The sequence below is a fragment of the Sceloporus occidentalis genome, unplaced genomic scaffold (genome assembly GCF_023333645.1).
Source record: "Sceloporus occidentalis isolate IW3139 unplaced genomic scaffold, rSceOcc1.0.p SCAF_7, whole genome shotgun sequence".
NCBI lineage: Eukaryota > Metazoa > Chordata > Lepidosauria > Squamata > Phrynosomatidae > Sceloporus > Sceloporus occidentalis.
The window spans coordinates 94060711-94074575 of record NW_028316987.1 but is presented as its reverse complement, the minus strand read 5'-3'; the positions used below and the strand labels follow the sequence as shown (position 1 = coordinate 94074575).

At 44.7% G+C, this 13865-nt stretch overlaps 1 protein-coding gene across 1 annotated transcript in view; it reads right to left on the bottom strand.

Annotated features, from left to right (window-relative positions):
• Positions 1-381: 381 nt before the first annotated feature.
• Positions 382-13865, bottom strand: part of LOC149310133 (protein Wnt-9a) — a 47239-nt gene continuing 33755 nt past the window's right edge. Inside the window, exons 2-4 of the mRNA XM_089531480.1 lie at positions 11069-11328; positions 9509-9771; positions 382-2452 (exon numbers count right to left, since the gene is read on the bottom strand). Coding sequence (XP_089387606.1) covers positions 1979-2452; positions 9509-9771; positions 11069-11328 — 997 coding nt within the window. The 3' untranslated portion in view covers positions 382-1978. The remainder of the gene's footprint in view (positions 2453-9508; positions 9772-11068; positions 11329-13865) is intronic.

The following is a 13865-nucleotide window of genomic DNA, read 5'->3' as shown; positions in this document are numbered from 1 at the left end:
TGCTTCAGGACTGTCCTTTGGGTGGAAAGTGACAGTTTGGGTGATGCATTTCAGCCATGCAAAACGATGCCAAGCTGCCAGGACAGAGAGGGAACAGATGTCAGAGGGTCTTGCGTTTCAACACCAGTCGCTGATGGTCTCTAAAAGGTTCCCAAAAGCTACATCTTCCATGTTTGCAGGATCCTGGACTGACCAATGGAAACATGCCATTCTCTTACTACTTTTCTGCCGTCCTCAACAATAATGAGGTTGGTGGTTCCCAAGATAACACAGACCAGCCAAATCCATGCCCTCCCCTTACAGGCACAATAATATAGCTTAGATACAAGTGGCTACTTTATTATTATTATTATTATTATTATTATTATTATTATTATTATTTGAAAAAAGCTCCAAGAAAAGAGAGAGCATCCTTGGAAGATTGGATCACCCTCCCAAACAAGCAAGTGAAAACCACGCCAAAAACGTCTTGTCCATTTCCCAGGGGGAAAGCAGGTCAATAGGTTAAACTAAAGAAATTGCTACTACTGGAGAATCAGAAAGTGCCCGCTGCCAATACTACTTCTGACGCAGACTCTTTGCCAGGAGGTTTGCCAGCTGCTTCCGATCCAAGTAGTATTGTTGAAGAAAAGTCACCACCTCCCAGTCGCAAATTGTAACATCCCCATTGAAACCGGCAAAGGAATGTCGAGTAGCCCACAACCATCAGTGATCATTTGTTTTGGTCATTTCAGTTTATTATTAGAAATTCCCTCTCTCCTCCTTGATCTTCATCAGCCGGTCACACACAGCTTCCAAAATATTTGCATTGCCCTTTGTTCTCCTCCAGACTCTAATGTGTATGCCCCTAGTGGTTTTCGAGAAAGTTAAAGGCACACACAGAGCTCCATGCCAGTTAATACTCCTGCCACTACCAAGGGTCAACAGCATCCTGACTGATGGAGACAGCTCAGGAGAAAACATCTTGCCCCAAATGTCCAGGCAACAAAACTGTCTGTAAGGCAATAGGTTTCCCCAGAAGGTGACTTGTCAGATCGCATTTCAGAAAACTGGGAATTACAGTCCATACAGGGGATCTAAAGCAGCCATCACAGGGTGACCCAGGAGTAATACAAGGTACAAAATCCAGGAGATGTAGAAGAGGCAGGTGGCGGAAGTATATAGGAAGTTTTGAAAGGCCTCTAGTGGTTTGTATCATCAGCAGAGTAGATGATGAGGGTGGTGAGTGAAAAAGAAGTGGATTGTGATGGAGTGTGTAATGAGAGAAGAAATTCCCACAATGTCCACTACAAAGTGCAGGTGGCTGTAGCCGCCACTCCTCTCTGAGGAACCCCAATGTCTCTCCCTGCTTTCAAGTAGGCACGATTTCTACTCCAGGAGATCCAAGAAACAGGATGTTCCTTCCCAATTTCAGTTCTTGTGTCATCAAGAACACCCATCATCCCCATTCCCTACACCTTTCCTTCAAAATTTCTTAGTGTGTCTTCTCACTCCCTTTTAGTTCCTTATGGAGGTACTCATGGTAACCAGGCCAGAGGACCAAAATTCAATCAAAGCTACCAGCTTTAACTCCTGAGCAGACTCTTTAATTTAGCTCCAAGGGTTTGCAAGTGACAGAGGTGAGATAGCAATTAAAAGCAAGGCCAGTTCCATCCAGTCAAGGTAAGCCATTTTGGTGAGGCTTTTGGCAACAACCTCCAAAATAAGTGTCCCGCTCTACACAGGAGGCACTTAGATCCATCCCCTTGAACTTCCAAAATCAGTTGGGATGGCATAAAAGGGAGAAAGAGTCAAAGAAAACCATACACCTGGGTCACCGGTACCCTAAAAAAGTGCTTACATCATCCTGGAGTAGCCTTCGGTCGTCCCACCACCACCAAGAAATCTGTCAAAACCCTGTTTCGCCTCCATGGATGCTTGTCATTGAATGGCATCGCCTATCGTTGAGGGATATCCACTGGATGATACCACAGGCTCATCAGTCTTTGCATGTATAAACTTCCTCTCTTTGGGTGCATTGCTTGCACTCCACATAACAGCACCAGCGGACCTGACACTGGCAAGGCCTTGTCACCACGCGGCTCTGGGTGTTGTGGCCACGGCCACAGCAGATGCTCTCACAGTTCTTGTCTTTGTAACACTTCCTGCCCCATGTGCCGGGGGAATACCTGCTCATCAGGCAAAAGCTTGGGGAGTCATCAATATAGACAAGGTCTGTAGTCCTTGGGATTTGGTCACCCTGGCCTGCGATGGATTTCTTGGGCGGGGAGATGTCGCCCTCGCCCGTTGCTTCGTTGGTGGTGCTGCCCACTTTGAGTGCTGTCTCGTATTTCTGCTTCAGCTGCTTGCCAATCTCGTGGAACGGAGAGAGCTGTCGCCAGCACGTCCGGACAGTACAGGACCCTGAAACTCCATGGCATTTACAGGTGGTCTCAACTCCAGCTTTGATGACCTGTGGAGAAGGAGCCAAAGTTAGAATTACAGCCTGGGAATTCCAATATAAAGCAATAGTACAGGGAGAGTGGAGAACGGTGCCTCCAATGTCAATGCGGGTGATGAGTTTGCTCTGATCTTTGTTGTTGTTGTTGTTGTGTGCCTTCAAGTAAATTCTGACTTATGGGCTCTAGGAGAGTAGGGATCACATCCCTGCTTGCCATGAAAACCCACTGGGTGACCTTGGACTAGTCATACTCTTCTCTCAGCCTCAGAAGAAAGCAATGATAAAACCCCTCTGAACAAAATTTTATCAAGGAAACCCTGTGATATGTTCGTCTTAGGATCTCCTTAATTCAGAAATGATGTTTTTTTAAAGAAAAAATTCTGGGGAATTCTTAGTTCTGATGATTCTGTACAGAAATTAAAGTAGCATGAATCTGCTGTAATTGTGTAGATCTAAGAAACAGATCTAAGAAAGGCAGAAAAACGCACAATAGACAGACTTTGACCTCTCTAGTCGTATCAAAAAACTATTGTCCCCTACAGAAGTCTCCTAACAGCGCATCGATGCTCCATAGGAACCATGGCTAGGATCTGAACGCTCAATCTAACAGGCATAAAGCTAGGGAAAGTGTAGAGCAACATGGCTAAGCAGTTTTCTGGGTAGAGTTGATGATCTGCACCTGACAGGTGCTTGTTGCTGTTGTCACTGTTGTTGTGTGTCTTCAAATTGTTTCCGACATATGGCAACCCTAAGGCGAACCTATCATGGGGTTTCCAGCAGCTGAGAGTGTGTGACTCACCCAAGGTCACTTAGTGGGTTTCCATGGCTGGGCAGAGAATCGAACGCTGGTCTCCAGAGCTGTAGTCCAACCCTCACATCACTGTAACATCTTCTGATAGAAGCTAACTCTCATTAATGCTTTGCAAAGAGAAACACACAGTGACCTGAGAACAAGAGATGTTGTTGCTTTTTTGCATGCAAAAATGAATATTTGTAAGTTTCCTCTCCAATGTGTGAGGTTATGGGGGAGGGTACATTTTTCAATGACTTCTCACATTGCCCCCCCCCCTCAAAAAAAACTCTGCAAAAATTGTTTTTCTGCAAATAAAATAGCACTGCTTTTACATAAAGGCATTCTTGCACAGAAAATACGTGTCTCTCTGTGCTAAACACAGAATTATGACACAGAAAAATACATGTTTTTCTATGCTAAACCTGAATTAATAAATTTTTCATGAAGTAATCCCACAATACGAAAAGTGGTTGACCTTTTTCAGAGCAAGGCATCTTGATCAGTCAAGAAATCCCCTTTTGCTACAGACAAGAAATTTGGGGGGTAGTCTTCACCTCCCTACTTCTGAGAAGCTAGCTGTCTCAAATTCTAAAATGGGAAGGGTCGTTTATACAACACATCCAAGTACAAAGGAAATTCCCTTTACAGAGAGGTCTGTTTACCCCAGCATTTTCTACACCAGTGCTTCCCAAAGTTTGGCCCTCTAGGTCTGTGATTCCCAAATTCTGGCCTTCCAGGTGTTTTAGACTTTGGCTCCCAGAATCCCAGACCATTGGCCAAGATGGTTGAGGCTTCTGGGAGCTTGGGGTCCAAAACATCAGGAGGAGAAGAGTTTAGGAATCACTGCTCTAGGTGTCTTGGACTTCCGCTCTCAGAAACCCTAGTCTGACCAACATTCAGTAGTTCTGGGAGCTGAAGTCAAAAACATCTGGAGGACCAACATTTGAGAACCACTGATTTACACCAATGGTTTCCAATTTGAATTCCCAGATTAGGGAATTACGATTAGGGATTTTTGGAAACGTAATCCAAAAATCTGGAGACCCAGGTTTGGGAAACACATCTCTACAAAAAAAGGCTTCCCAAAGTTTCCAAAAAAAGATTTGTTTCAGCTCTTATCTGGAGATGGTGGGAACGGGACCTTTGGTCTGCAGCGCAGATGCTCAACCACTGAGCCACCTGCAGTGAACCCAGAATCCGTGTCAGCGACTCGGGGAGTCCAATTCTCCTGGCTCACCAAGCCTAGCAAGCAATTGGTTCACATCCAGCCTCCAAGCTCTTGTTTTCCAGAAGTGAAACACAGGCGCTTAGATGGGAGATGCCAGGCAGTGAACATTATTCTACCCTGGGTAACAGCCTCCCCTTTCATACCACCCTTCAGACTTGTAAGACAGGCTTGACCAGACATACCTCCAGGGGGGGAATGGGGGGGCGTGAGTGTGAGAGAAGGGGTCAGCCCTTCTGGGGATTAAGGAACTTAGCAACGCTCCAGAGAGATGTAGCCAGAAAGTCATGCTTAATGATACTTTGAGAAAACCAGGCAAGCGAGGGGAGGGAGAGATTTAATTAAAGCATCAGTTAACTCGGACCTGGCGGAACAAATCAAGTGGGCTAATGCTCCTGACTTTTCATTAAGGGGATACCAAGGGAGAGCTACTACCATGGAGAGAATTTGCAGAGCTCTATGGAAAGGAGACAAGGGGCAGTCATAGTCCTAAATAGAGTACAGCCCCTCAATTTAATATATATGGAGAAAGGGGATTATTAAGGAATGCTCACAAATATTGTCAATCATGGTGGGAAAGTGTGCCCAAATGCATAAAGGCCCTCCATCAATTGCATTGAGAGGGGTTTTTTTTCCATTTTGTTTTGTTTTTGGTTTTTTGGGGGAGGTTGTTTGTTTTTCACATTTGGGCAGTTTTTAATGAAAATTTCACAAAGGTTGGTCAGTTTTAAAAACAAACGAACCACCACAAACATATTGGCTTCTGTGCAAAAATTCATTTGGATTTTGGCATAAAAACTCTGTGAAAATTTCATGCAAGAGTTCTGAAATGCAATTATTATTATTGTTATTATTATTTGCCAAAACTCTCATGATCTTGTCCAGTAAGGAGAAAGCTCAAGATAACAGTGGGCCCTTGGTATCTGCAGAGGTTTGATTCCAGGACCATCACCATAGAAAGAATGCTCAAGTCCTATTATACACAATGGCATAGTAAAATGATGTCCCTTATATAAAATGAAAAATCAGGGTTTGCTTATTGGCAATACTGTATTTTCAAGTTGTGGATGGCTGAATCAGTGGAAGCAGAATCCGTGGATATGAAGGGCTGACTGTGCTTTTAATTCCTGTGCGTGAGAACTGAGTAAATGAAACACCAAGCATGGAAAGTTACTTTTAGGATGACAACCCCCAGAATCTAATCTAATTCTGAGAATTAAAGCCAGCAGGGGGATTCTGGGAGCAGTTATCGAGAAGATAACTTTTCAAAGGTCTGGTGGAGAACATCCAGTATCACCACATGCCACCAGAGAGGAAGCCTCCCAAGTTCTCATTCCGCAGTTCCCCACCCTGAAGCCAACTACGGGTCCCAGAATGCTTGAATGTAGTCAGATGAATATGGCAGGAAGGGAAAAATTACCTCTTTTTAATTAATAAACAATCATCTCCATATTCTGAAGCTTTCAACCCTCAACAGGGAGAGAAGGAGCTTGGAGACATCCTCCCGGCTAATGACCTCATCTCTTGTGCCAGACAAACTCGCCTTGTCACTGGCGTTGAGGTCATACGGCAAGGACTTAGCAAGGCATGAAAAGTGCACAACGAAGCCAGGGCGGCTGATTATTTCACCGCTTGTGGCACACTCACACCACTGAGCCCCGGAGGGTGTGAAGGGGGGAAATCCATCAGGGAGCTTCTCTCAATTTTGAAAAACTGGGCAGTGGCGGGGGGGGGGGGGGAGTGAGAGAGTTGTTTTTTATTAACTTGGCAGTGGAAGAGTTGCATCACTTGGGAACCATTTTCTAGTTTCGGGGCAGACAGGGAGAATGTTCTCCTAAGCCAGAAATAGTGAGCAATTTCACCGGTTGCTTGCTCAAAGGACCGGGGGTATTAACCCGTCTACCAAGCCTCTGGAGACCCGTTACCATCAGGCATGTTTATATGGGTAATGGAAAAACAACATTCCACACCACTGCCGAGAGACCACCAAGCTGGGGTTCTGGAGAAGACATCTTCAGAAATTCCTACAGGCACCTGGTCAGGGCACAGCGAGGGCACTGCCTTTATTTATGGCAGAGATGGGCTACCTGGGCCAGTGCTGCCTCATGCCTTTCCCATGCTAAAGGTGAATCCTTTTAGTCTCCAGTTTAAAGGAGATGTTCAAGATGCTGACCCAGGTCTAGGGATGGGAATTAAGCAGCCTCAGATGCCTCCTTTAAAGTCTCAGCTAAAATCCAGAGCAGATCTACTGCCCTAATTGACATGGAAGCCAACAACTCTTCACCAAACATGATCCACCAGATCATTATAGACAGGAAGTCCCGTGATCCCTCATCGTTGGCTATGCTAACTAGGTCTGATAGAAGCTGCAGGCGAAGGATGTGTAGAAAGGCCATGGTCACCCATCTTTATGGAGTTTAATAACTCATCCATCTCTCCAGGAATGATAGGAGTGGAGATAAGGAGTTTTCAGTAGTGTCAGCTCACCATTCTTAGGATTCTTGAGACAGTGTCTCCAAGAGATGAGATCCTAGATCCTGCATCAGAGTCATAGTTATAGCTATGCTCCACCTCTTAAGTTTCCACCTTAAAAGCCAAGCAGATGTACCAAGCAAAAGCGTTCTGTGATACCAGCAAGAGGGGCATCGTGGACAGACATAATCTTCTCCCACCAGTGAGGAATGGTGAAATGAAGAGTTGCAACAGGTCCCTGCTTCTGTCCCCTACACTATCACTTGCTGACAGGAGGAGGCTGCAGTGCCCTCCTCACTAGTGTCACAGAAGTCCATCATGCAGATATCTAACTGGCTTTTCGGGTGGGTTTCTGGGCTATTTGTGGTTGTGACAATGGTGCCACCATCGCCAATGTGAATAAAAAGCAGTTACAATGTCGGACGTCCAGTTTACAACATCCTGCCTAAACAGGATGACAACCATACAGTTGGTGGGTGACTAGGGGTCCATTCACACCACAGAATTACAACATATTATTCCACTTCCACTGCCATGGTTCCAACTGATGGAATCATGGGATTAGCAGTGTAAGGAAAGGCATTTCCCTCTGGTAAACTCAAGGCTGGACTTTTGCCATGCGCAGTACATTGGGCTAACTTTTTACCAAGTTTGGAAATTTAAGCTAGTTCAAAACACAGCAACCAGATTGGTTACTGGGACATCCAGGAATGATCCCATAATACCAATATTAAAATCACTCCACCAGCTGCCAATTAGTTTCTGGGCAAGGTACAAGGTGTTAGTTATTACCTTTACAGCTCTACATTATTTGGATCCAGGCTACCTACGGGATTGCTTCCTCCTGTATAGTCTGCCTCATACACTCAGGTCCTCTGGGGACATTTACTCCAGTCAGCCAGAACCAGGCTGGCAACTGTCACCCAGAGGACTTTTTCCTCAGCCACCCCTAGATTGTGGGATGACCTGCTGGAAGAGATCCCACCACTGAATAAACTGTCTGAAATTAAAACAGCATTAAAGACCAGTCCCTTCTAGCGGGCCAATCTAGATGATTTTTAAATTGTGAATTTTAAACGATGAATTTTAAATGTGGATTGTTTTAATATGTAGGTGTCTTAATTGTTCTTTTAAACTGACACGTTTTTAACTAATGTCAATCTATTGTTGTTCCTGCCTTAATCCATGGGGAGAGGTGGGTAAGAAATAAATAATAAATATTAAATGTATTTAATCATTGTTGTTGTTATTGTTATTTTATTATTCTTCTGGAAACCATGCTAAAATTATGTGGTGCAACTATAACTCTAGATGCCTGAACAAGGTGTTTTTTATAACACTCAGGAGATCCAAACAGACACTCAGGCTCTCACAACCCAGTGCCACCCCCCATAGCAACACTCCCACGAAGCTTCGGGTCTGATTAACACGCTGGTCCAAACTAAATCTTATTAGCATCAGCTTACCTCAAGCAGTCCCCCCACCATCAAACACTTCTTTCTCCAATGCAGGACTTCTTTGTTTTCCCTGAAACCTAATCTCGGCTACTTCAGCCAGCTCTGAACCATCTACAATCGGGCGACACCAGTTGCAAAAGCCTATGGTGCAACAGAGACACTGCACTCTGGCCATTTCCCACAAGAAATCTGGGGTGTCAAACTACAACTCCCATCATCCCCAGACAGGCCATCAGAAGAGGACAGCAAGTTCACTGGTGAGAGTTGTGTTCTTCCTTCAAATCTCATCCATCACAGGAACGTAAAAAGAGATACCACAATTTCCCCCCAAAATCAATGTCTGTGAAATCTTTCGTTCGGTACAAGAGGAAAGAGTAGGGCCTTTTCTATTTTCATTGTTTGTTATGCAAAAGATAATATTCTTTTTTGCAAAGTACTTTTGCATTATGTTTTTTTTTTAAAAGCCCTCCACAATGTAAAAAGTCAACAAAAATGGGCAAGAATGCTTGTGGTTCAACCTAGTGGGTAAGAAACTTTTGAACATTTTCATTCTTGCATGCAAGAGAAAATTACACAAAGATGTACACCCCTGATCCAGCAGTCCTTCCTGAAAACCTCCTCATGTCCACCAAAACTTTTGCTTAGTTTCATTCTTTTTCCCTTTTCCTCTTCATCTCCATTTCCTTTTTTATCATGTCTTCTTAAACTGTAAACCTAAGGATATACACCTCTTTTATTATTATGGCTGGTATGTAAAGCTGCTTTAAGACACAGTATTCCAGATGAAATCTGACCAAAACAGAGTAGAGTGATACTATTACTTCCCTCGATCTAGATATTGCACTCCTATAGATGCAGCCTAGAATTGCATTGTTTTTTCTAGCTGCTGCATAGCACTGTTGACTCATGTTCAGCTTATGCTTTACTAAGACACTAAAATCCATTTCACATGTACTGTTGTCCAGCCAGGTGTCACAATGTTGGTTCCTGCCCAAGAAATGCAAGAGAGAAGATGCAACACCTCTTTGGCTTCAACTCTACCATTCCACACTGGCCAAAACACACACACAAATACTCTATGATCTACCTCCAAGGGTCACACAACCCCAGCACATTCTCACCTTCATGCCCACCAAGTTGTTGTGAAAGTCCACTCTGGCACGTAGGTCCTTGTTAGACTTCTTCCCAAGGAACTCCTTGACAAATTTGTTGCTGTACTTGAGATTGTCACCACAGCCGCCCCACTGCCAGGCCTCGCGGTTCTCTAGGTCAGGGGCTTCGTCACAAGTGCAGCGCTCCATGCGCCCAGCACTGCAAGCCTTGGCCATGGCATGGGTGAGCCCTGCTGAAGAGATGGCATAAAGGAAGGCTGTCTCCTTAAAACCTGCAAGAAAGGATAACAAGAGTGACATTGTTTCCTTAAAACAGTGGTGGTTACGACTGCAGACTTGTCGATATATACTGCTTTTCCAAGAGATGTGCACTCATGTTATCTGGCTTATGATTCAGCTGAAGAATCTCAGGGTCAACATTCATCATTTATTTTTTGCAGAGATGCTTTCCTAACAGGTGAAAGACATCTCTTTGTCATAGTACGTGCTTTTCATCTTGTACGCATCTTGAGTTTTGGGAGTGGACACTGGAAATGAAACACAGGCTTAATTTACAAGTCTGATGGCTAAGGAAATCCTGTTGTAGGAGAAAAACAAAATTAACTGTAGGAAATACAGATTCCCCACAATCTTTATTTTGATCCTCAGTTTTGTTTTAAGATACGGAAAAGGTTCTAGTCCTCATGGGTGGAAGACTGCACTTGAAAGCATCAGAAGGTCCACTGAAATCTCATAAGCCTGGGGGTGCTGACAACTAAGCTTTCTAGTAGTTGGTGGGACTACTACTAACTAATAAAAGAAGGGAAATCACTGTATATACTCATCTAGAAGTCTAAAACTTTATGCCCAAAAATTGACCCCAGGTCGACTTATTTACGGGTCACTATGGTAATGTTCAATTTTCACTGTAAATAAATGCCACACACTCAAAGTGCTGATGCCAACTATGTGCTCAATTTACTTTTTGCAAAATCCCCCTTCAGCTCTCTTGTCCTGCACTGTATATTGGGTTTGTCTTTGGTGGAAATTGGGTTGTGCTTCATTCTCTGAGTCCCAGACCTAGATGATACGAAGGAGGCTCCCGCACTCATATCCTGGCTGTGGACTTCACACAGGCATCTCTTTGGCTACGGTGAGAGCAGAATGCTGGACTAGATAGTACCTGGGCAACTGATCCTTCTCAACATCCTCATGAGCAAACCTGGCCCTCTCAACTGCTACCTTCTTTAAACTCAGGTCTAGCATCAACTGCTCATCACACAGACGAACTGCTAGCACATGGAGGTTCCAGGTTGCACCCTCCATAAGCAAGCCCTACCACCTTGCAACCCAAGAAAGAAGCCCCCCTGCACCCATCCAAAGTCTCAGATAGTCCCTTTTTCTAATGTCAGAATGGGACAGCAGCAGGAATCCTAGAGTTGGAAGAGACCCCAAGGGCCATCCAGTCCAATTCCCTTCTGCCATGCTGGAAAGACACCATCCAAGTCTTCCTGAGCCATCCAGCCTCCGCTTGACCAATGCTGCCCCCAACTCCAACTGTCCCCCACTTTTGCAGTGCCCCTTCCTCACCTCTCTTCAGCAGGCTGGCCCTATATCGGCCTTCAAGGGTGCAGTTCCAGCGCTCAAAGCGGAACTGATACTGGCATTCCAAGGCACTCATGCTAATGGCCTCCATGAGGGTCTCGGCCACGCCAGGGTCTCGCCGGCACATTCTCCTCTGCTTCTTCTCCAACTTCAGGCGGTCACACACTTTGTAATGGGCTTTGACAGCAGCTTCCTCCATTTCTGAAGTCAGAGGGAGGATGGTCAGGGGTTCATTCCCAGTCAACCTGAGGAGGGAAGAGGGTGCCGTGAGTCATTCAGAGAACTTCACCAGCTGAGACAGGACTAGCTACCTGATGTAGCATGCATTTCCATGATCTGAGGGTGCATCTGCACTGTAGAGTTAATGCAGTTTGACACCACTTGAAGTTATGTAGCTCCATCCTGTGGAATCCTAGGATTTGTAGTTTTACAAGGTCTTTAGCCTTCTCTGCCAAAGAGTGCTGGTGCCTCACAAAACTGCAAATCCTAGCATTCTGTAGGATGGAGCCATGGCAGTCCAAGTAGAATCATAGAATCATAGAATCGTAGAATTGGAAGTGACCACAAGGGCCATCCAGTCCAACCCCCTGCCATGCAGGAACTCTCAATCAAAGCACCCCCGACCTAGTCTCTGTTTAAAGACCTCCAATGAAGGAGACAAGTAGTGTCAAACTGCATAATTTTTACAATGTAGATATACCCCAAGTCAGCAGATGTCAAGGATGTCATATCAATTCATGCTCTTTAATACCTGGCACACAACTATAAATCAAGGTGGACAAAGTGTGGTCCAAGGACCACATTTGTGGCCCCCAATTTGCTCCTTTTGTGGCCCTCAGCTCCTCCAGAAACCTTGGATTGCCCTTTTTACTGCCTGACCCTTCAAAATGGAAATCTGCCTTTCCTGACAGCCTGCAGAAACAGCCTTCTGCTCCGTTTAACATCCAAACATACTTATCAGTGGACTTCAATTTAATTTTTAACATGTTGGGGAGGCCAAGCAGCCCCCAGAGAGTCCCAGGGATAGGGCCCCTGAATCCCCCACACTTATCCACTTCTCCCTTAGTTGTAAAAATCATGGGGATGGAATTCAAAGGCAAAGACATGTTCATCTGGAATATCATGTATGTAAAGGGATCCCATTGCATATTAAAAACTAAAAACAAATCAGGCAGAACAACAGTCTTGTGAATAATATTACCTTAGTAGGTGATATTCTCTTCCCAGGAGCATATGTCCCCACTAGTCAAAGCTCTCAAAGCAAACCCACAATCTGGATGTCAAACTAGATGTTAAAGGGGATGTGCATTTCTACAGTCAGATTTGCAAATTAAGTCCATGGTTACCTTCCACAGACCAATTACAAAATAAAGATGGAAAACAAGCAAGGAAAGTAAGTGAAGAAAAGCACAGAGAGACTTCTTTCACCTGTTTTTTTGCAAGGGGACCACTTCTGCAAAGAAGAAAACAAAACTGTATTATATAGTTTGATCCTGATGCACAGAGAGAAAGTGTGTGAGAGAAGTCTGATCCAGTGATGCTGCCCTCCTGGCTATCACCTTTCCAATCTGAGATGCTCACTGGGGATTGTACTCTAATATCTTGTGTCCCAGATTCCATCTCTAAAATGCAATGGTGTGCAATGTGTGCGTGCCACTTTGTAAGGAAAAGTTGTGTGTTTCATGCAGATAAAATTTCTGTTCAAGTATTATTTTGAATAAATGGAGGCAAATGCACAGAAAGAAACCCATCTGGCATCTCAGTCTCCCACCAAGGCATATTTGAGGAAGCTCAAGAATCTTTCATTGAGCATCTTATTGTGCCAAGACGACCAGTCACAACTAGAATGTCACCAATGGCAAAACTTCATTATGGCCCTACCTTCAACACATCCAGATCCAAGCTACAAGCAGTGTTCCAGGCCCCAAGTTCTTGGCAAGACAGCCTTCCAAACACACACACACCAACCCAGGGAGAAGATGATCCTTCCCATTCCCTCCCAGAGGTTTTCCTCACAGTAAGGAGAGGCCTACTCTTCTGTTTCACTCTCACACATGAACGTGCAAGGAAGGGACGCCAGAGTTCTGTTCCCAGCGCTGTATGTGACAACTTGCTGGATGGACACCAGCCTGGCATCAACTCCAGGGGAGTCAACAAAGGCTGCAAGAACATCTGTTGGAACTGTGACCAGTTCAGCTGGCCAGATTGCCAACTGCTCCAAACTCTATCTTAGTTCAGGGCTTTCTCCCATCTAGGTGCAGAGGACAAAACAAGGCAACAGTAGAACCCATACGCTTGTGCATCTTTCCCAGCACAAAAGTAGCAGTAGTAAAATACGATTTCCAGCACCAGAATTAAGAAATTCAACCAGCTAGGAATTTCAGTACATTATGTGAGAGTCCTACTGTTGCTACACCTGCTCTAAAGGCATTCTGGTCCTTGGAGAACTATCCATTTAGCTGCGATTCACTGACCTCCCTAGTCTCTTTTTTGAGGTTTAGCTTGTTGTTCTTGTTATGCGCCTGCAAGTCAACTCTGATTTGTGGTGATCTTGTCCTAGGGATTTCTTGGCAAGATTTATTCAAAGGAAGGTTCTCACTGGATTCATCTAAAGCAGAGCAAGAGTAACTTGTCCAAGATCACCAAATAGGTGTCTATAGCTAGCATGGTGGAGGGTGCCAAATACCTTCTCTCTTGTGGTTGTTGCTGTGTGCCTTCAAGTTATTTCTGACTTATGCCAACCCCAAGCCAACCTTACCACTGGGTTTTCATAGCAAGTTTT